Below are 22588 nucleotides of genomic sequence, written 5' to 3'. Positions count from 1 at the left end.
AGTAGTAGTAGTAGTAGTAGTAGTAGTAGTAGTAGTAGTAGTAGTAGTAGTAGTAGTAGTAGTAGTAGTAGTAGTAGTAGTAGTAGTAATAATAGTAGTAGTAGTAGTAGTAGTAGTAGTAGTAGTAGTAGAAGGTATTTCTGGTGTAATTCTATGGTTAGAGCTCCCTCTGGTGGACACGTGTGTCATGAGTAAATCTAAGTTGATCAGTTAAATCCTTGAAACAGTTGAGACGTTTGTGGAGCGAGATAAAGAACTGCACTTTACAACCGCCCATAAACACGACGTATAAAGACGCCCGGGACGCAGAGGACAGAGGACACAGAGGACAGAGGACGCAGAGGACAGAGGACAGAGGACGCAGAGGACAGAGGACAGAGGACAGAGGACAGAGGACGCAGAGGACAGAGGACAGAGGACAGAGGAGAGGACAGAGGACAGAGGACAGAGGACAGAGGACGCAGAGGACAGAGGACAGAGGACACGGTGAGTCTCACACCTGACATTACACTCTGATTATTAGGGCTGTACAAATATATTGAAATATCGATACATCGTATTGTTTAATGTGACGATTCAGTATCGATATCGTGGGCTGTTGTATCGATTTATCACCAAAAAGATTTTTTTTGGGTTTATTTGACTACATGATTTAGTTTGTTCAGAGGAAGGAAACTCGTTTATGCGACACATTTGACATTTTTACTCTTTGGACAATTTAAATGTTTGTGTTTCAGATGAACTTTGCACAAGAAGTGATTTAACAAATAATTTTAGTGTCACACACATGATTTAGACTTTATTTTTATTAAACCATGTTGAATTGATTTGAAATATATCGTATCAAATCAAAAGTTCACTGTATTGAGGTTTGTATCGTATCGACATCTTGTTAAAGTCACCGATTATTATACAGACATTATTCTTCTGTTTGGGTTTGTGTTTGTTTAACACTGAAACAGGTCGTGTGGTCAAATGTTCTGTTGTTCCTGGTCACTCAGAACTGGACTTGTGTTTGTTTGAGTAAATCTTTATTCTGAGTCTGTTACATTTCCAAAACGCCAAACGCTCTGCTCCACCTCGTGATGTCATCAAGTTCTCAGCTCCTTTTCCCTTTAGTTGAGGCGAGATCAGCGACTCCACGGCCGAAATGATCCAGATGATTCTAGTGAAGGTGTGTGGAGTTTAAAAACGCAGTGGAGCATTTTCTGTATCACCACATGATGACATCACAAGGTGGAACAGAGTGTTTTCTCGTGTAAATGTGCAGGTTTGTGTGTGAAACATGTGAATGAAACAAACACAACTCCAGCGCTTTTTGTGATGCGGAAACTACATCAGAGCAGAGGATTATGGGACATGTAGTTTCAGTATAAACTACATTAGAGCAGAGGATTATGGGACATGTAGTCTGAGTATAAACTACATCAGAGCAGAGGATTATGGGACATGTAGTCTGAGTATAAACTACATTAAGAGCAGAGGATTATGGGACATGTAGTCTGAGTATAAACTACATTAAAGCAGAGGATTATGGGACATGTAGTCTGAGTATAAACTACATCAGAGCAGAGGATTATGGGACATGTAGTCTGAGTATAAACTACATCAGAGCAGAGGATTATGGGACATGTAGTCTGAGTATAAACTACGTTAAAGCAGAGGATTATGGGACATGTAGTCTGAGTATAAACTACGTTAGAGCAGAGGATTATGGGACATGTAGTCTCAGTATAAACTACATCAGAGCAGAGGATTATGGGACATGTAGTCTCAGTATAAACTACATCAGAGCAGAGGATTATGGGAGGTTTTAAAGCTTCATTTGTGGTTTTCTGCTGCGTGTTTGTGATGTGTGTGTTCGTCTCGTTGTTCAGATGCGTTTCAGTGGGTTTGTGCTTCTCGCCGCTTTGGCCCTGACCTCGGCCAGAGTCCAGGACGTCGTCATGAGGAGGAGCGCCGCCGTCAGGAGAGGTGAGGAACTACAACTGCAGCACTACAGAGCGCCTCCCCACAGACTCCAGCAGGGGGCGATGATCTGACGGAAACAGTGTCGGTACAGAGCTCAGAATCACAGGTTGGCGGTGCAATTTCCAGCTCCCACAGATGTTGTACCCTTGGGCAAGACACTTAACCCCCCTCGCCCCAGTGTGTGTGTGTACAGTTTTGTGTAGGAATAATACGGAACAATACACACCTCGATACACAGGCCACGATACGATACGCTTTTCGATACACTGAGCTTTTGATTCAGTACAATTCTATACGATATTTTTCACATCGATTCGATACAGTTCAGTAAAAAACAAAAGTGAAATCGTGGCTCTGATACTAAAAGTTCAAGTCCAATAAGTTTGTGCGTTCGAAACAGTGAAAATGTCGTCACAACCGTAGCTCTTGTGCTGAGTTCAGACCAAAAACATCAAAAACCCTCTGGACTCCTCTGGTCAGAGCCTTTGCTTTTGAGCTGAGACTCTTCTGACGCCGTGGACCAACGAGAGGAAAATACTTGACGCGCCCTGGAAACAAGAGACATTTCCCGTCTTTTCCTGGACTGATGGACCAGACTGACAGAGACTTTAGTGTTTTTATTACATGAAATCATCAGCGGAGGAGATCGACTTGGTGGTGTGTTTATATTTATTCTCCACTAAAGGCGCAGAGTTTCTTGTTCTGGTGTTTGTGGTTCTCGGGTTTTTTTCTTCTTCTTCTTCTTCTTCTTCTTCTTCTTCTTCTTCTTCTGGGTAATAAGGTCACAACGTCACTGGATCATCGTTCCTGATTGTTTAAAGTTCAAGTTTTTCAACTTCTGATCTTAAACGCTCAAGACTCTCACCAGATTCTCGCCGCGCTGACGACGCGCCGCCAAAACACAGGACGCCCCAGACACACGTCCACTGGACGCTTTGACCCCGCGGTCTGGACGCAGATTTACACAAATTAATTTAGTCAAATAAACCAAAAATCCTCTTGGTGATAAATCGATACAGCGGCTCACGATATCGATACTGAATCATCACATTAAACCAAACGATATATCGATATTTTGATATTTTTGCACAGACCTACAGGTGCAACTGACCTGTCTCTGTCTGTCTCTGTCTGTGTCTCTGTCTGTGTCTGTGTCTCTGTCTGTGTCTGTGTCTCTGTCTGTGTCTCTGTCTCTGTCTGTGTCTCTGTCTGTGTCTCTGTCTGTGTCTCTGTTTTTCTGTTTCTCTGTCTCTGTCTTAGTCCACAGTGTCCATGACCTTTCTTTATTTCTGTCTCTGTCTCTGTCTGTGTCTCTTGTCTGTCTCTGTCTGTGTCTGTGTCTCTTGTCTGTCTCTGTCTTTGTCTGTGTCTCTGTCTCTGTCCACAGTGTCCATGACCTGTCTGTGTCTCTGTCTGTGTCTGTGTCTCTGTCTGTGTCTGTGTTTTTCTGTTTCTCTGTCTCTGTCTTAGTCCACAGTGTCCATGACCTTTCTTTATTTCTGTCTCTGTCTCTGTCTCTGTCTGTGTCTCTGTCTCTGTCCACAGTGTCCATGACCTGTCTGTGTCTCTGTCTGTGTCTCTGTCTCTGTCTCTGTCTTTGTCTGTGTCTCTGTCTGTGTCCACCGTGTCCATGACCTGTCTGTGTCTGTGTCTGTGTCTGTGTCCACAGTGTCCCTGTTGAACCCGGAGCTGGAGGGCCGTGTCCCTGACGTCCCCCTGAGCCCCGCTGTCCCCTCCGCTCTGACCCCGCCCACTTTAGACCAGGACCAGAGCCTCGTCCAGACCGAGGACTTCCTGTTCGGGGACAACGTGAACCTGGAGTGGATCGAGTTTGACGGTTCTATTCCCAACGGCGCCGTGTCCATCTATAACGGCTACACGGAGCGCACGGACGTGGTGTGTAAGTACAAGTGTGAGGCCGGCTTCTACAGCCCGGAGCTCGGCCCGTTCTGCCGCTACCCGTACGGCGACCGCGAGTACTACGCCCCCGACTTCCACGTCCTCGCCAACAAGGACAACTTCGAGTTCCTGGAGTGGAAGGAGGACTCGCACGGCTCGGTGCCCAAGCACTCGGTCCGCACCTGCGCCAACGTGGGCATCTACGTGGGCAAGAACAAGTACGGCCTGGGAAAAGTCGTGCCGCAGTTTGAGGCTTTCTTCTTACCCTGGGAGGGAGACGAGTACTGGTACAAGAGCTACCAGGTACCTTCTCTGAGCTATGTTCTTCTGTCTCTGAGCTATGTTCTTCTGTCTCTGAGCGTGTTCTTCTGTCTCTGAGCTATGTTCTTCTGTCTCTGAGCGTGTTCTTCTGTCTCTGAGCTATGTTCTCCTGTCTCTGAGCGTGTTCTTCTGACTCTGAGCGTGTTCTTCTGTCTCTGAGCGTGTTCTCCTGTCTCTGAGCGTGTTCTCCTGTCTCTGAGCGTGTTCTTCTGACTCTGAGCGTGTTCTTCTGTCTCTGAGCGTGTTCTTCTGTCTCTGAGCTATGTTCTTCTGTCTCTGAGCGTGTTCTGTTCTCCTGTCTCTGAGCTATGTTCTTCTGTCTCTGAGCTATGTTCTTCTGTCTCTGAGCGTGTTCTTCTGTCTCTGAGCTATGTTCTCCTGTCTCTGAGCGTGTTCTTCTGTCTCTGAGCTATGTTCTCCTGTCTCTGAGCGTGTTCTTCTGTCTCTGAGCTATGTTCTTCTGTCTGACTCTGAGCGTGTTCTCCTGTCTCTGAGCGTGTTCTTCTGACTCTGAACGTGTTCTTCTGACTCTGAACGTGTTCTTCTGACTCTGAACGTGTTCTTCTGTCTCTGAACGTGTTCTCCTGTCTCTGAGCGTGTTCTTCTGTCTCTGAGCTATGTTCTTCTGTCTCTGAGCGTGTTCTTCTGACTCTGAGCGTGTTCTCCTGTCTCTGAGCGTGTTCTTCTGTCTCTGAGCTATGTTCTTCTGTCTCTGAGCGTGTTCTTCTGACTCTGAACGTGTTCTTCTGTCTCTGAGCGTGTTCTTCTGACTCTGAGCGTGTTCTTCTGTCTCTGAGCGTGTTCTTCTGTCTCTGAGCTATGTTCTTCTGACTCTGAGCTATGTTCTTCTGTCTCTGAGCTATGTTCTCTTGACTCTCGTTCTCAGGTCCTGACCATAAACAGAGACATGTACACGCAGCACATCTCGGACGTCAGATACGCCCTGGACGAGGCGGCCGTGTTCCAGTTCCCTCCTGAGACGATGCAGATCTCCGGCGTCACCAACAACGAGTGTCAGACCGTGTCCAAAACCGTGACGCTGAGCAAGACCACGGAGCTGGAGACCACGTGGAGCATCGGCCGAGGAACCATGATCGGCGTCACCGGGAGCATCACGGCCAAGATCCCGTTCATCGGTCAGGGCGGGATCGAGCTCGGCGGGGAGAAGACGCTGCAGTTTGACCGAGGTGAGAGTCGCCGTTTCAGAAGATGTCGTTTCTGCTTCAGACGGAAAACATCACACCGTTCTCATGTTCTGTTGTTCTGATCTTCTAACGTCCTGGTCACACTCAGACCTGGAGTCGTGTTTGTTTCATTCACATGTTTAACACACAAACCTGCACATTTAGAGTTCTGTGTTCTCTCAAACTGAAAACACTCTGTTCCACCTTCTGATGTCATCATGTGGTGATACGCAGGTTTCCAGAATTTCACAATACATTTCAAAAACTGGGACATTCCTGCTTTGTTGGTGTTTGGTAATAATAAAATCGGGAAACGAGTGTGTAATGTTCTGCTCTCGGCCCAAACGCGACAATTGTGAGACATTTTCTTCGTGTTTTGGTCGTTTTTAAGCTGATTTTTTAAAAATTATCAATAAAATGTCAGTTTAAATCTGTCTTTACTGTTGGCAGAATTGGTCAAAAATAGAGACACTGGGACATTTCTTGTATAAAACTGGGACAAATCAGTGGTTTTGTTTAAATCTGCTGGGACAGGGGACACAGGCTCAAAACTGGGACTTTCCCGGAGACACAGGGACGTCTGGACACTCTAATAATACAGGAAGTGCTCCACTGTGTTTTTAAACTCCACACAACTTCACTAGAATCATTCGGATCATTTCACTCGTGGAGTCGCTGAACTCGACTGAACTAAATCAGAGCAGCCGCGGGGTCTTAAAAGTCTTAAAAAGGTCTTAAATTACAGGTTCCTAAATTAAGGCCTTAAAAAGTCTTAAATTATGTTGTCCAAGTCTTATTTATTTTATTTTTTTTACGAAGATCTTAAATTTCATGAGCCTATTTTTTTGTTTACTCAACCGGGCTGCAGTGTGAGGTTAAACGGAGGAGGAAAAACAACAACAACAATGTGAAATCGTAAAGTGAATGAACGTTTAATTTGGAGAATCTGCAAACAATATTTTGGTTTCTGGCGCCGACGGCAACGAGTAAACGATCAGTAGAGCGGAGGAAGACGCCGGATGGATCACGGGGATTATGAGAACTGGATCTGGAGTTTTTCGCCTGCGTAATGGTGCAGTTTTGGTCTTCATTTTCATTTACGTGGTCTTAAACAGGTCTGTAGAAAAAGTCTTAAATTTGGAGTAGTCAAACCTGGAGATTAATGAACTTGATGACATCACAAGGTGGAACAGAGCGTTTGGACTCAGACTCAGAATAAAGAAACAAACAAACAAACACAAGTCCAGCTCTGAGTGTGACCAGGAACAACAGAACAACAGAACAACAGAACAACAGAACAACAGAACAACAGAACAGTAGAACAGTAGAACATGACAGTTTTTTTAATCTTAATCTACAACGTCCGCGTCTCTTCGTCTGTGATCTCGTCCTTCTGCTGTTTTGATCCTGTCACTTTTTCTCTGTCAAAATCAAAATGAAATAAAAGCAAAGCCATAAAAATCATACAACAGCAGTAAATAAAAAAAATGTTGGGACCAGGGATGGGCATGATTAATCGATCAATTGAGTTATGTCTTTTAATCCAACACAAGTTGAACCACATCAGCGACACAAGAGCTGGAGTTTTATCTTCACTTAGTTTATGTAAATTAGTGATGTGGTTTTAAGTTTTGTTTCTGTGAGATTTGAACAAAACTGAATTAAACACATTATAATGTCAAACAGCTGATGTGGATCTAGAGTCGTTATGTTTATATGTCGTAAAGTTGAATTTATTGATGCAGATTAGTGCAGATAGTAATAATAATGATGATCATTTTAATAGAAAAACGTTCATGATTAATCGATAATCGATCGTTAATTCTTCCGACGATCGATTAAGATAATTTCATCGAATGCCCGTCACTAGTTGGGACGTGGGGGGGGCAGAGCTTCCAGAGTTTGGGGTCGGTCACAGAGAAGCTCCTGTCCTCCTGGTTCAAGTCTCTTCTTAGGACCTCAGAGCCACAGGAGTAAATCTGGAGAAGGTCCGAGTCGTAACGCAGACGGTCGCTGTAGAAAAGTTGCGGAAAATCAAATAAAAAGTGCAGATGAATCTTTATTTTCATGTTTTATCAAATGTCCCACTGCAAACTTCAAGAGACGCTTGTTTATTTGTTTATTTTATTTTTCTGGCAGGAACAATTTTACACTAAACTAAAGAGTCTGACAAACTAATGTCCTCTGACCCTCTGACCCTCTGACCCTCTGTCCTCTGACCCTCTGTCCTCTGACCCTCTGTCCCTCTGTCCTCTGACCCTCTGTCCTCTGACCCTCTGTCCTCTGACCCTCTGTCCCTCTGACCCTCTGTCCTCTGACCCTCTGTCCTCTGACCCTCTGACCCTCTGTCCCTCTGACCCTCTGTCCCTCTGACCCTCTGTCCTCTGACCCTCTGTCCCTCTGTCCCTCTGTCCTCTGACCCTCTGTCCCTCTGACCCTCTGTCCTCTGACCCTCTGTCCTCTGTCCCTCTGTCCCTCTGTCCTCTGACCCTCTGACCCTCTGTCCTCTGACCCTCTGACCCTCTGACCCTCTGACCCTCTGACCCTCTGTCCTCTGACCCTCTGTCCTCTGACCCTCTGTCCTCTGACCCTCTGACCCTCTGTCCTCTGACCCTCTGTCCCTCTGTCCTCTGACCCTCTGTCCTCTGACCCTCTGTCCTCTGACCCTCTGTCCTCTGTCCCTCTGACCCTCTGTCCCTCTGACCCTCTGACCCTCTGTCCTCTGACCCTCTGTCCCTCTGTCCTCTGACCCTCTGTCCCTCTGTCCTCTGACCCTCTGACCCTCTGACCCTCTGTCTCTGACCCTCTGTCCCTCTGTCCTCTGACCCTCTGTCCCTCTGTCCTCTGACCCTCTGTCCTCTGACCCTCTGTCCCTCTGACCCTCTGTCCTCTGACCCTCTGTCCCTCTGACCCTCTGTCCTCTGTCCTCTGTCCTCTGACCCTCTGTCCTCTGACCCTCTGTCCTCTGACCCTCTGTCCCTCTGTCCCTCTGTCCCTCTGTCCTCTGTCCTCTGTCCTCTGACCCTCTGTCCTCTGACCCTCTGTCCTCTGTCCCTCTGACCCTCTGTCCCTCTGTCCCTCTGTCCCTCTGTCCTCTGTCCCTCTGTCCTCTGTCCCTCTGTCCCTCTGTCCTCTGTCCCTCTGTCCTCTGACCCTCTGTCCTCTGACCCTCTGTCCTCTGTCCCTCTGACCCTCTGTCCTCTGTCCCTCTGACCCTCTCCTCTGTCCTCTGACCCTCTGTCCCTCTGTCCTCTGTCCCTCTGACCCTCTGTCCTCTGACCCTCTGACCCTCTGTCCTCTGTCCCTCTGTCCTCTGACCCTCTGTCCCTCTGTCCTCTGACCCTCTGTCCCTCTGACCCTCTGTCCTCTGACCCTCTGTCCTCTGTCCTCTGACCCTCTGACCCTCTGACCCTCTGTCCTCTGTCCTCTGACCCTCTGTCCTCTGTCCTCTGACCCTCTGTCCCTCTGTCCTCTGACCCTCTGTCCTCTGACCCTCTGTCCTCTGACCCTCTGTCCCTCTGTCCCTCTGTCCCTCTGTCCTCTGACCCTCTGTGACCCTCTGACCCTCTGACCCTCTTCCTCTGACCCTCTGTCCCTCTGACCCTCTGTCCTCTGTCCTCAGGTACGACTCGGGTGGAGTCGATGTCTCACTCGGTGTCAGTGGAGTTGTCTGTTCCTCCGAGTCACTCGTGCCGCGTGAGGATGGAGGGTCGCAGGTTCAAAGCCGACGTGCCGTACAGCGCCCGCCTCAGCCGCACCTACGCCAACGGAGACACGCAGTGGACGTCCGTCTCCGGGACCTACGATGGTGTCCAGATCGGCGAGGTCCGCGCCGTGGTGGACCGATGTGAGCCGGTGCCCGACGCCCGACCCTGCCCGTGAGCAAGACACTCTGACCCCTGCCCGTGAGCAGGACACCTCGTCTGTGAGCGGTGGGAGTGTGTGACGTAATAAACCTGCTTCATTTCTGCTTTGATTTTCTTTGTGTTTTTGTCAAACATAAAACAGTCTGAATTAAAGAAAATTAAAGCCACACTGTGTAACTTTGCTGTAGTGACGATTTGTCAACGAAAACTAACAAACAAAACCGTGAGAAGATTTAAAGCTAAACACAACTAAAAAAAATCACTTGTGGGGACCTGATTTATGCAGGAAAAAACTAACTCAAGCTCCAGATCCAGAGCTGAATTTACATTTATTTACATACATATGACATTTACATTTATTTCAGGTTTTAACAGAAACCTGCCCCTGTCGCTCCTGCCCCTGTCTCTCCTGCCCCTGTCTCTCCTGCCCCTGTCTCTCCTGCCCCTGTCGCTCCTGTCGACTGGTAAAAACCACACGTAGAAAAAAAACAACATCTAACTAAATCAAAATGACTTCAATGAGTAAAATTAATTAATAATGATTTTATTTGAGTTGATTCAAGTTGGTGAGTAAAATGATCGATCAGTGGAATAAATTAGTTTTTTTTTATTAAGTACAAAAGAAAGAAAAGTTGGAACATGAGTTGGAGCAGCTCAAGAACAGAGAAAAAGTTTGTTTGTTTTAATAAATCTCACATTTTGCAGGAAAAACTGTCCACGATTTTTCTTTTTCTTATTTTAATACAGAAAGTTTTGTTCATCTGCATCATTTTACTTTTCAAGTGAAATTTACACAAATCATGATAAAACTTTCTTTATTCAAGTCATCTGAACTTGACTAGATTTAGTTTTTTGCAGTGCAGACTCAGGTCCCTCAGGTCCTTCAGGTCCCTCAGGTCCCTCAGGTCCTTCAGGTCCCTCAGGTCCTTCAGGTCCCTAAGGTCCTTCAGGGCCCTCAGGTCCCTGAGGTCCTTGCAGGTCCCTCGGTCGTCCTCCCCACGACCAGATTTATAATAAATAAATCATATAAATATTCTTTACACTGACAAACAGAAGTGAGGAAACTGTGACACAGGAAACAAACACAGACTCAGTCCTGAGGGCTAACCACTCTGCCACAGACACACGGGTCTGGGCCCCGAGTCTTGGTTCTCGGGTCTTGGTCCTGAGGTCCTGGTCTTTGGGACCTGGTCCTCAGGTCCTGGTCCTCGGGTCTTGGTGTTTGGGTCCTGGTCCTTGGGTCCTGGTCCTCGGGTCCTGGTCCTCAGGTCTTGGTCTTTGGGTCCTGGTCCTCAGGTCTTGGTGTTTGGGTCCTGGTCCTCGGGTCTTGGTCCTCGGGTCTTGGTCTTTGGGTCTTGGTGCTCGGGTCCTGGGCCCCGAGTCTTGGTCCTCGGGTCTTGGTCCTGAGGTCCTGGTCTTTGGGTCCTGGTCCTCGGGTCTTTGTCCTCGGGTCTTGGTCCTCGGTCTTGGTCCTCGGGTCTTGGTCTTTGGGTTTTGGTCCTCGGTCTTGGTCCTCGGTCTTGGTCCTCAGATCTCGGTCTTTATCTCTCAGTTTTGTCTTTGCTGCAGAACTCGGGGTCAGAGGAAAGTTTACGACGACAATAAAACTCCAGGAACCAACACTTATCTGGAATTATCAGAGAATTGTCAAGAACCAACATTTTTTATCAATATTTATCAATATTTATCAGAGGGAGGCTCTTTGGACCGGAGGGCGTCTGATCTGCTCCCAGAGAAACGAGAAAATAACATCAGACACTTAAAGTTTAAACAGAAAAAACATTTAGACTCAAACTTCACTGATTCACACACAGAGTCACAATATGATCAGTGTTGGGAAGTTTACTTTTCAAATGTAATCCCCTACAGATTACAGATTACACACCCCAAAATGTAGTTTGTAACATAATCCATTAAATTATTTAAAGTGAGTAATGTAATCTGATTACTTTGGATTATTTGATTTGCTGTAGAGAAACAAAGACGAGGAAATCTTCACATAAAAAGTTTTGTCTGATAAAAGAAAATAAAAAAGACCAAACTTTACTGAACCAAATTCAAAATATTATTGATAGAAAACGAGGAAACACGTCCACACAGCAGGATTTAGTCCTGTTCAATCTTTAGACCGGTTTTAATGCTGGTTTAGACCAGGTTTAGACCTGGTTTAGTCCTGGTTTAGACCTGGTTTAGACCTGGTTTAGACCTGGTTTAGACCTGGTTTAGTCCTGGTTTAGACCTGTTTTAGCCCAAAATGTAAAAACAGGAAAATCCCGTCGTGTAATCCATTTCTTCCAACAAAGTAACTGTAATCCAATTACCAATTACTGAAACAGTAACTGTAACTGACTCATCATTTGTACTCTGATTACTCCGGTACATGTAATCTGTTACTCCCCAACACTGAATATAAAATATAATAAGAGAGAGAAAAATATAAATGGTAAAATAAATTCAAAATAAGAAGCAAAAAAGAGACACGTGTGAAATAAAACAGAATTATAAAAATGTAAATGTACAAGTCAAAATAAAACAGAAAAATAAAATAATAAAATATAAACAGTCAGGTTTGTACCAGAGGTCAGAGGTCAGAGGAGTGTGATGATTGACAGGTCACAGGGTCATGTGGGACGTTCAGGTGAGTTTGTGGAGAACAGCGCCCCCTGCCTCTCGAACACAACACGACACCAAACAACGTAACAAATCTTTCACTTTACTGTGACTCATTCACTAAAACAGACGGTTTCTTAAAAGAGGAGTGTTTACCTCCGGCTCATCTCCATGGAGATTATGGCTCTACCTGAAATATTCCACAGTGTGGCATTAAACTTGAACAGCCAGATCTGCACAAACAAACAAACAAACAAACAAACATATAAACACTTAAATCCATCAGAAAATGTATCAAAAGTGTGAAATGACGTGTCCCTGCACCAAGATCATTTTACTGAACAAATTCTGTTCAAATAATCGACTCGAGACGAGAAGAAAACGTCTGAGAACGAGAGAGGAGAGAAAAAAATACAATAAAATAAGAAGAACCTGATAGAAGTTTTAAAATCTTGGTCAGATCAAAGAAATGTGCAGTGTGACTGTTTTCAGTTTAGTCCAGGTCTGGTCCTGGTTTAGTCCTGGTCGAGTCCTGGTCTAGTCCAGGTCTGGTCCTGGTTTAGTCCAGGTCTAGTCCTGGTTTAATCCAGGTCTAGTCCTGGTTTAGTCCTGGTCGAGTCCTGGTCTAGTCCAGGTCTGGTCCTGGTTTAGTCCTGGGTCTGGACCAGGTTTATTGGGGTCATGTTTTCTGGGGGAGGAGTCAGACCTGGATCTGAGCCTCAGTCCTGAAGCAGCGACGGCCGAGGTAAGACCTGAGACTCTGGACTCTGAGACCCAGACTCTGAGACCAAGACTCTGAGACCAAGACTCTGAGATTCTGGACTTTAAGACTCTGAGACTCTGGACTCTGAGACCAAGACTCTGAGATTCTGGGACTTTAAGACCTGAGACTCTGGACTCTGAGATTCTGGGACTTTAAGACTTTGAGACTCTGGACTCAGACCTGCTCTGGTCTGTGTTGATCAGGATCTTCAAAAGAATCGATCCTGTGATTTAAAACGATCATTGAAGAAACTCTGTGGGTCTGATAAAAGAAACAATGGAACTCAGACGAGAAACTCTGAAACTCTGAGAGACTCTTTAAACGTCCCATGATCCTCTGCTCTGTTCTGTTCTAATGTCATTTCCTCTGTTCCACCTTGTGATGTCATCATGTGGTGATACAGGAAGTGCTCCACTGTGTTTTTAAACTCCACACACCTTCACTAGAATCACCTGGATCATTTCAGTCCTGGAGTCGCTGATGTCGACTCAACTAAAGGGAAAAGGAGCTGAGAACTTGATGACATCACAAGGTGGAACAGAGTGTTTGGAGTTTTGGAAATGTAACAGACTCAGAATAAACAAACAAACAAACAAACAAACACCAGTCCAGCTGTGAGTGTGACCAGGAACAACAGAACAACAGAACATCAGAACATTAATTAGACGTGGTTGAAGTTCTCAGAGGTTCTCGTTGTTCTGCAGATGCTGTGGCGTTCCCTGCTCCCTCTGCTGGCGGCTCTGCTCCACTGCGGCCGTGTTCAGTCTGGGACGCTGCTGTTTGTGTCCGAGGACGGTCGCCATGACAACAGTGAGTCACACACTCTGGATTATTCTGCTCATCTGTGTTTTAACTCAATCTGACCAGAAGGACCTGATTTAACCACAACTACTGACCTGAGCTGTGAAACACTGAACATCCTCTGACATCATCACAGCCACGAGCTAGTGTTAGCGTTAGCATTAGCATTAGCGTTAGCGTTAGCCAACAGTTTCTCTGTGAGTCACTTTCACCTTTTAGTGTAAAACTCCTGAACATGAACATTTCTCTTTAAATCACTGGGAATTGTTTTTCTTTTTTTTTCAGATGATCTTAAAATGTTTGTGTTTGTAGTGTGTGCTGAACATTCGACCATAGACACACATGTAGAGCCGTCAGTGTGACGTCCCTGCGCAGCATCAGTAGAAAACGTGACATAAACATTGATCCACATAAACCCGAGTAACCGTCCGGTGTTTGTTTCCTCAGGGCCGTGGTTGAACCCGTCGCTCTCTGAGCTCGTCCCGTCTCGCTCCTCGGACTCGCCGCGTCCCCTCGACCTCACAGACTCCGCCCCCTTTACGTCACCAGACTCCGCCTTTTTCCCCGAGGAGCCGATGTTCCCGGAGCACGTGAACCTGAAGTGGGTTCGTTTTAACGGCTCTCTGCCCGACGGCGCCGTGGGCATCTTCAACGGTTACGCCGAACGCACCGACTACGTTTGTAAAGTGAACTGCGAGTCGGGCTTCTACACCGCCGGCGCCGGCGCCGTCTGCCGTTACCCGTACGCCGACAAAGAGTACGCCTCCTCCAGGTTCGACGTCCTGGTGAACGTCGACCATTTCGAGTTCCTGGTGTGGGCGGAGGATTCGTACGGGGCGGTGCCGCCGTACTCCGTGCGCACCTGCCCCAACGCCGCCATCTTCGTGGGTAAAAACAAATACGGCCTGGGCAAAGTGGCGACGCAGCACGAGGCGTTTTTCCTGCCGTGGGAAGGCGAGGAATACTGGTACAAGAACTACCAGGTCCTGACGATAAACCGCGGCGCCTACACGCAGCACGTCTCCCACGTCCACTACGACATCGACCACATGCGCCTCTTCCACCATCCACCGGAGGCGCTGCAGCTCGCCACAGTCACCAACCTGGAGTGCAGCGGCGTCCACAAAACCGTCGCCCTGGAGAAGTCGACGACGCTCGAGAAGCACTGGGACATCGGCCGAGAAACCAGGAACGGAACCATCAGCACCATGAAGGCCAAGGTGCCCGTCCTCGGTCAGTCCCAGGTCACAGGGTCACAGCTCAGGTCACAGCTCAGGTCACACCCGGGACACAGATCAGGTCACTTCCAGCTCAGGTCACTCCCAGGTCACAGCTCAGGTCACTCTGGGGTCACAGCTCAGGTCACTCCAAGGTCACAGCTCAGGTCACTCCAGAGTCACAGCTCAGGTCACTCTGGGGTCACAGCTCAGGTCACTCCGGGGTCACAGCTCAGGTCACTCCCGAGTCACAGCTCAGGTCATAAAAACAGAGGATCAGAGTCGTCCACATTTGGGGCCCGGGGTAAAAACACACATGGGGCCCTTCTAATATTAATTAATCAGCAGGTTCCAGTTCTGGCCCCTAAGACCCGGGACCTGGGACCTGGGACCTTAGTCTCATTTGACCTCAGGTCGGTGTTTATCACCGAGTCAGATTTAAACAAGTCTTTGTTTGACGGAGACGAGTCGATGGACCCGGAAATGACATCACAACAGAGTGTAACCAGAGACAGGTGAGCCAGGTGAGGACAGGTGAGACAGGTGAGGCAGGTGAGACAGGTGAGACAGGTGAGACAGGTGAGGCAGGTGAGACAGGTGAGACAGGTGAGACAGGTGAGACAGGTGAGACAGGTGAGACAGGTGCAGATGTGTGACCTCATTTATGGTTCAGATCTCTGTGATTACTGGACTTACAGACCTGGTTTAGTTCTGAGAAGGAGAAACAACACTTCTCTAGAGTTATTTCGATTTATGTAGAGTTCTTCAGAGTTCTTCAGAGTTTTTTACAGTTCTTCTTTGCCTGTTGTGAGCGTTTGTGCGTCTCAGGTCCGGGGAACGTGGACTTCACGACGGAGCAGACGGTGACGTTCTCTGAGGGCACCTCCATGAGCGAGACCATCAGCCACAAGGTGCAGGTGCAGGTAAGGACCTCCCACTCCCCAGACGCCTCCCCCAGGTCCTCTGAGAGACCAGGAGCAGAGGCTCTACTCTGAGCTCCACCTCTAATGTCAGATCTATAATTCTGGTTTAGACCTGGTTTAGTCCTGGTCTAGTCCTGGTTGAGTTCTGGTTTAGACCTGGTTTAGACCTGGTCTGTGGTCTGGTTTCTGTCTCAGATCCTGGTTCCTAGTCTTCACTCGTGCTCGGTGAGGATGGAGGGGCGGCGGATGACGGCCGACATCCCGTTTCAGGCTCGTCTGAGTCGGACGGATCAGGACGGAGAGACGCGCTGGACGTCCATCGCCGGGACGTACGACGGCGTCAACGTGGGCGAGATCAACGCCGTGGTCGAGAGGTGCCAACCGCTGCCCGACGCCCCCCGCCCTGCCCCCCCGACTACTGACCCCGCCCCCCTGGGTACTGGCCCTGCCCCCCCGAGTACTGACCTTGACTACTGACCCCAACTACTGACCCCGACTACTGACCCCGACTACTGACCTCGACTACTGACCCCGACTACTGACCTCGACTACTGACCTCGACTACTGACCCCGACTACTGACCCCGACTACTGACCCTGCCCCCCCGACTACTGACCCCGACTACTGACCCGCCCCGACTACTGACCCCCCCCGAGTACTGACCCCGACTACTGACCCCGCCCCTGACCACTGACCCCCACCCCCGAGTACTGACCCCGCCCCTGACTACTGCCCCTGCCCCCGAGTACTGACCCCGACTACTGACCCGCCCCGACTACTGACCCTGCCCCGACTACTGCCCCTGACTACTGACCACTGACCCCACCCCCGAGTACTGACCCGACTACTGACCCGCCCCTGACTACTGACCCCACCCCGACTACTGACCACCCGACTACTGACCCCGACTATTGACCCTGCCCCCGACTACTGACCCCGACTACTGACCCCGCCCCTGACTACTGACCCTGCCCCCGACTACTGAGCCTGCCCCTGAGTACAGAGCCCCACCCCCAAGTACTGACCCCGCCCCTGAGTACTAAGCCCCGTCCCCAAGTACTGACCCCGCCCCTGAGTACTAAGCCCCGCCCCCACAGGACTGCAGTGTCACGTCAAAGTAAATAAATAAAATATTGAACCCAGAGTCACGTCGTTACGTTTGTCCAACCACAACACGTGAGGATTAAAGAGGGAGTATTATAGTTCTCTAGGGTTATATTTTAAATTTACATCAAAACATCGACTCTTTTATTTTGTGATTTAAAACAGAATTGATCCAATTAACCATGAAAACATGAACTATGTGAAAAGTTTAGAGTTTAAAGGCACACAGAGGCTGGAGTCACACGTCACATATTCACATCACCACCATCCTTCAACTGTTTTGAAAATGTTATATTTGCCCAAAACAACAGATTCACAGGTTTTATAAGTTTCTCTGAGTCTCTCCTCCCTTTGCTTTCTGTGCTAAGTCCCTCCCCCTTCAGAGCACTGTCACACACACTCGTTGTGCGTCGCATTAATGAAACTCAAACATCAGCTTTGTCGTGTCGTTGTGTTCAGTTGTTGTGTTTTTATGGAGAGTTGCGGTGTGGATTATGTGGGGGTGGAGCCTCGTACAGACTCGTACTGCAGCGAACTGTGAGGAGGGTTTGAATAGGGCCCAGGAGAGATCACTAGATGACTCAAAAATGGATGGATGAGTCTAGACCTCTTCATGTTTGTGATGAAGAACATTAGAACATCAGGGAAAGATTCACCAGACACACACAGGAGGACGGGAGGGCACCTGACACACACAGGAGGACGGGAGGGCACCTGACACACACAGGAGGAGGACGGGAGGGCACCTGACACACACAGGAGGACGGGAGGGCACCTGACACACACAGGAGGACGGGAGGGCACCTGACACACACAGGAGGAGGACGGGAGGGCACCTGACACACACAGGACGGGAGGGCACACACACAGGAGGACGGGAGGGCACCTGACACACACAGGAGGACGGGAGGGCACCTGACACACACAGGAGGACGGGAGGGCACCTGACACACACAGGAGGACGGGAGGGCACCTGACACACACAGGAGGACGGGAGGGCACCTGACACACACAGGAGGACGGGAGGGCACCTGACACACACAGGAGGACGGGAGGGCACCTGACACACACAGGAGGACGGGAGGGCACCTGACTCTATATTTCTCCTCCCTCGTCGTCTTCAGTTTGATCTGAGCGTGTTTAGACGGTGGCGCCCTCTGCTGGTGACTCTTGTGTGTCACAGGTGCAGGAGGGGGAGCTGCTACATAGAAGTCTGTGGTCAAATGTTCCCTTTATTTTTATGAATAATTAAAAATGGATTTAAGTTTCCGCTGCGTCTGAACACGGAGGAAGATTCACCGTAAAATTCAGACAAAACTGAAACTGGACAAAGTTTTGTCTGAGGCAAAAATAAAAGAATAAAAACATGTGAGGAAAATGCAGATCGTGTTGATGAGGCAGAGACGCTTCAGGAAACAGACGCAGAGTTTGGAAAAGATGATTAAAGAAAAACAATGACTTCAAAATAGAACTCAAAGTATTGATCCAGTTAAAGCAGCACAGCAGCAGCAGTTCACTCTGTGTCCAGCAGAGGGAGACGCTCAGCCCCGCCCCTCGTGTCATAAGATCGGTGAATCTAAAAAATAACCAAATTATAACAGCTCCATCACAGACAGAACTGAGCTCGAGCACGAGATTGTTATTGTTGTTTTCTCATATTTCTCCTGGACTCAGATTTTACACTGAAGGTGTTGAATTTTGTGATTGAAAGAGCAAAAACGTGTAAATGTTCTTTACTAAATTATTGCTTCCTCAGTGAAGAGATTAGATTCTTAAAAGAAATTCTGAAAAGAAAGAACTGTTTTTGTTTGAAAATCTGCAATAAAAATAAATAAATAAATAAATACAAATTAAAATAAAGAGTGGCTCTGTGGAGCGTTTGTTCCTGCGTTTATTTTGAAACAAAAAAAGTGAGACTTTTATTGTGAAATCTCCCGGAAGCAGGAAATAAGACACGCTCGGATCAGCTGACCGAAGTGTTGAAGAAGCGGCTCCGCGGAATCAAACCCCCGACCTCCTCCCGGAGCCCGGACATGCCCCCTGCCCCGACCGCTGCCCCGACCGCTGCCCCGACCGCTGCCCCGACCGCTGCCCCGACCGCTGCCCCGCGCTCCTCTCCGGCACCGACCCGAGTTTGAGGCTTGAACTGAGGCTTTTCCCGGAGCTGAGCCACGGTGTCCTGTGAGCCGCTGTGAGCCGCTGTGAGCCGCTGTGAGCCGCGGGAGCCGTGAGCCGCTGTGAGCCGCTGTGAGCCGCGGTGTCCCGGAGCCGGAGCTCCGGATGGACCTCCAGGACGAGAGGCGCGGGCTGCTGCAGGCGGAGGCCGGACACAGAGAACCAATTCCCGCGGACGGAGACCCGGACCCACCGCTGTCCGAACAGGACCAGTACCTCAGGTCAGAGACGAACCGGACCTGGTCTAGTCCTGGTCTAGTCCTGCTTTAGTCCTGGTTCAGTCCTGGTCTAGTCCTGGTCTAGTCCTGGTCCTTTAGTCCTGGTTTAGTCCTGGTTCAGTCCTGGTTCAGTCCTGGTCTAGTCCTGGTTTAGTCCTGGTTCAGTCCTGGTTCAGTCCTGGTCTAGTCCTGGTCTAGTCCTGGTCTAGTCCTGGTTAGTCCTGGTTCAGTCCTGGTTTAGTCCTGGTTTAGTCCTGGTTCAGTCCTGGTTTAGTCCTGGTTTAGTCCTGGTCTAGTCCTGGTCTAGTCCTGGTCTAGTCCTGTCTAGTCCTGGTTTTAGTCCTGGTTTAGTCCTGGTTTAGTCCTGGTTTAGTCCTGGTTTCAGTCCTGGTCTAGTCCTGGTCTAGTCCTGGTTTAGTCCTGGTCTAGTCCTGGTTCAGTCCTGGTCTAGTCCTGGTCTAGTCCTGGTCTAGTCCTGGTCTAGTCCTGGTCTAGTCCTGGTCTAGTCCTGGTCTAACTCTGTCTTTGTCCCACAGTAAAGTCCAGGACCGTCGTTTGTTCCTGTCGTCCTTCGCCGCGGTCCTGGGGCCTCTGAGTTTCGGCTTCGTGTTGGGTTACAGTTCTCCCGCCATCCCGGACCTCATGAGCATCGAGGACCCGCGGCTCCGACTCGACGCCGACCAGGCCTCATGGTTCGGGGTACGGTTCCCACGGCAACCGCCTCCAAAAACACCCACACTCATCTTTATCTTCTGTTTTTAGTTTTATTTATAGTCCTGGTTTAGACCTGGTTTAGTCCTGGTTTAGACCTGGTTTAGACCTGATTTAGACCTGGTTTAGACCTGGTTTAGTCCTGGTTTAGTCCTGGTCCAGTCCTGGTTTAGTCCTGGTTTAGTCCTGGTTTAGTCTTGGTTTAGTCCTGGTTTAGTCCTGGTTTAGTCCTGGTTTAGTCCTGGTTTAGACCTGGTTTAGTCCTGGTTTAGTCCTGGTTTAGTCCTGGTTCAGTCTTGGTTTAGTCCTGGTTTAGTCCTGGTTTCGTCCTGGTCCAGTCCTGGTTTCGTCCTGGTCCAGTCCTGGTTTAGTCCTGGTTCAGTCTTGGTTTAGTCCTGGTTTAGTCCTGGTTTAGTCCTGGTTTAGACCTGGTTTAGACCTGGTTCAGTCTTGGTTTAGTCCTGGTTTAGTCCTGGTTTAGTCATGGTTCAGTCCTGGTTTAGTCCTGCTTTAGTCCTGCTTTAGTCCTGGTTTAGTCCTGGTTCAGTCCTGGTTTAGTCCTGCTTTAGTCCTGGTTTAGTCCTGCTTTAGTCCTGGTTGTGTAATTTTCTGGTGGAGGGTTCACCACCTGCTCGTCTCCATGGAGATGATTATTATTATTATTATAGATCAGCTCTGTGGGGAGGCGAGCTCGTTCAGGGTGATTTCCAAGCGACTGTAGAGAAATAAAAACACTGAGTTGTTGTTGATCTGTAAAGTTGATTGAGTTTAATGTTGCACTGTGGAACATTCCAGTCAGAGCAGTGAGTTTGTCTCCACGGAGACAAACAGGCAGAAAAGTTCCACAGTGCAGCTTTAACCTTTAACCTTGAAATAAGAAACACAACCTGTGAGAAAAACAGAAGTAAAAGTTCAGTCTCGTGTTCAGAGCAGAGGTCAGCAGGGTCAGAGGAGGGTCAGAGGAGGGTCAGGGGTCAGAGGTCAGAGGAGGGTCAGAGGAGGGTCAGGGGAGGGTCAGAGGTCAGAGGAGGGTCAGAGGTGGGTCAGGGGAGGGTCAGGGGTCAGAGGTCAGAGGAGGGTCAGGGAAGGGTCAGAGGAGGGTCAGAGGAGGGTCAGAGGAGGGTCAGGGGAGGGTCAGGGGAGGGTCAGAGGTCAGGGGAGGGTCAGAGAGGGTCAGGGGTCAGAGGAGGGTCAGGGGAGGGTCAGAGGTGTGTGACCCGTGTGTGTGTGTGTGTAGTCCATAGTGACGCTGGGTACGACGGGTGGATGGTGCAGGGTCAGAGGGTCAGAGGAGGGTCAGGGGTCAGAGGTCAGGGAAGGGTCAGAGGAGGGTCAGGGGAGGGTCAGAGGTGTGTGACCCGTGTGTGTGTGTGTGTGTGTGTGTAGTCCATAGTGACGCTGGGTACGACGGGTGGATGGTGCAGGGTCAGAGGGTCAGAGGAGGGTCAGGGGTCAGAGGTCAGGGAAGGGTCAGAGGAGGGTCAGAGGAGGGTCAGAGGAGGGTCAGAGGAGGGTCAGAGGTGTGTGACCCGTGTGTGTGTGTGTGTGTGTGTAGTCCATAGTGACGCTGGGTACGGCGGGTGGATGGTGCAGGGTCAGAGGGTCAGAGGTGGGTCAGGGGTCAGCCGTATGTGACCCGTGTGTGTGTGTTCAGTCCATAGTGACCCTGGGCGCGGCGGGCGGCGGGCTCCTCGGCGGGTGGATGGTGCAGAGGTTCGGGAGGAAGTTGTCTCTGATGTTGTCGTCGTTGCCGTTCGTCGGAGGCTTCACGCTCATCGTGGCGGCTCAGGGCGTCTGGATGTTGTACCTGGGACGAGCCCTGACCGGCCTCGCCAGCGGAGTCACCTCACTCGTGGTGCCCGTAAGTCACACAGACACTATACACACACACACACACTATACACACACTATACACACACACACACTATACAGACACACACACACACACTATACACACACACACACACACTATACACACACACACACACACTATACACACACACACACACACTATACAGACACACACACACTATACACACACACACACACACACTATACACACACACACACACACACAGACACTATACACACTACACACACACACACACACACACTATACACACACACACACACACTATACACACACACACACACACACACACACACACTATACACACACACACACTATACAGACACACACACACTATACACACACACACACACACTATACACACACACACACACAGACACTATACACACTATACACACACACACACACACACACACACACTATACACACACACACTATACACACACACACTATACACACACACACTATACACACACACACACTATACACACACTCACACTATACAGACACACACACACACACAGACACTATACAGACACACACACACAGACACTATACACACACACTATACACACACACACACTATACAGACACACACACACTATACACACACACACGCACACTATACACACGCACACACTATACACACACACACTATACACACACTCACACTATACAGACACACACACAGACACTATACAGACACACACACACAGACACTATACACACACACTATACACACACTCACACTATACAGACACACACACACACACTATACACACACACACAGACACTATACACACACACAGACACTATACACACACTATACACACACTCACACTATACACACACACACAGACACTATACACACACACACAGACACTATACACACACACACACTATACACACACAGAAACACACATACACACACAGAGACACACACACTATACACAAA

General features: G+C 48.8%; 3 protein-coding genes across 3 annotated transcripts in view; all 3 read left to right on the top strand.

The window, feature by feature from the left end:
• Positions 1 to 1877: 1877 nt before the first annotated feature.
• On the top strand, positions 1878 to 9257 carry LOC129411343 (natterin-3). The gene is made up of 5 exons (XM_055161993.1): positions 1878 to 1974; positions 3517 to 3528; positions 3641 to 4173; positions 5078 to 5378; positions 8998 to 9257. The coding sequence occupies exons 1-5, from the start codon at positions 1878 to 1880 to the stop codon at positions 9255 to 9257; spliced, it is 1203 nt and encodes a 400-aa protein (XP_055017968.1).
• A 4733-nt stretch (positions 9258 to 13990) lies between these two features.
• Positions 13991 to 18844, top strand: LOC110172491 (natterin-3-like). The gene is made up of 4 exons (XM_055161992.1): positions 13991 to 14648; positions 15461 to 15555; positions 15751 to 15991; positions 18627 to 18844. The coding sequence occupies exons 1-4, from the start codon at positions 13991 to 13993 to the stop codon at positions 18842 to 18844; spliced, it is 1212 nt and encodes a 403-aa protein (XP_055017967.1).
• Positions 18611 to 22588, top strand: part of slc2a8 (solute carrier family 2 member 8) — a 13043-nt gene continuing 9065 nt past the window's right edge. The window contains exons 1-3 of the mRNA XM_055161855.1: positions 18611 to 19055; positions 19589 to 19751; positions 21418 to 21624. Of these exons, the coding sequence (XP_055017830.1) occupies positions 18940 to 19055; positions 19589 to 19751; positions 21418 to 21624 (486 nt within the window). The 5' untranslated portion in view covers positions 18611 to 18939. The remainder of the gene's footprint in view (positions 19056 to 19588; positions 19752 to 21417; positions 21625 to 22588) is intronic.

This window comes from Boleophthalmus pectinirostris, unplaced genomic scaffold (genome assembly GCF_026225935.1).
Source record: "Boleophthalmus pectinirostris isolate CB_2022bp ecotype Guang Dong unplaced genomic scaffold, ASM2622593v1 HiC_scaffold_4, whole genome shotgun sequence".
Taxonomy (NCBI): Eukaryota; Metazoa; Chordata; class Actinopteri; order Gobiiformes; family Gobiidae; genus Boleophthalmus; species Boleophthalmus pectinirostris.
The sequence above is the reverse complement of the archived record's forward strand: the minus strand, read 5'-3'. Positions and strand labels throughout refer to the sequence as shown.

Bases quoted from the DNA above. Each gene is read 5' to 3' on its own strand.
- LOC129411343 (XM_055161993.1), top strand. From the start codon at position 1,878: ATGCGTTTCAGTGGGTTTGTGCTTCTCGCCGCTTTGGCCCTGACCTCG. The intron at 4,174-5,077 runs GTACCTTCTCTG...TCTCGTTCTCAG, and splicing joins ACTGGTACAAGAGCTACCAG to GTCCTGACCATAAACAGAGA. The intron at 5,379-8,997 runs GTGAGAGTCGCC...CTCTGTCCTCAG, and splicing joins GACGCTGCAGTTTGACCGAG to GTACGACTCGGGTGGAGTCG.
- LOC110172491 (XM_055161992.1), top strand. From the start codon at position 13,991: ATGTTCCCGGAGCACGTGAACCTGAAGTGGGTTCGTTTTAACGGCTCT. The intron at 14,649-15,460 runs GTCAGTCCCAGG...TGTGCGTCTCAG, and splicing joins GGCCAAGGTGCCCGTCCTCG to GTCCGGGGAACGTGGACTTC. The intron at 15,992-18,626 runs GTACTGGCCCTG...CGCTCGGATCAG, and splicing joins TACTGACCCCGCCCCCCTGG to CTGACCGAAGTGTTGAAGAA.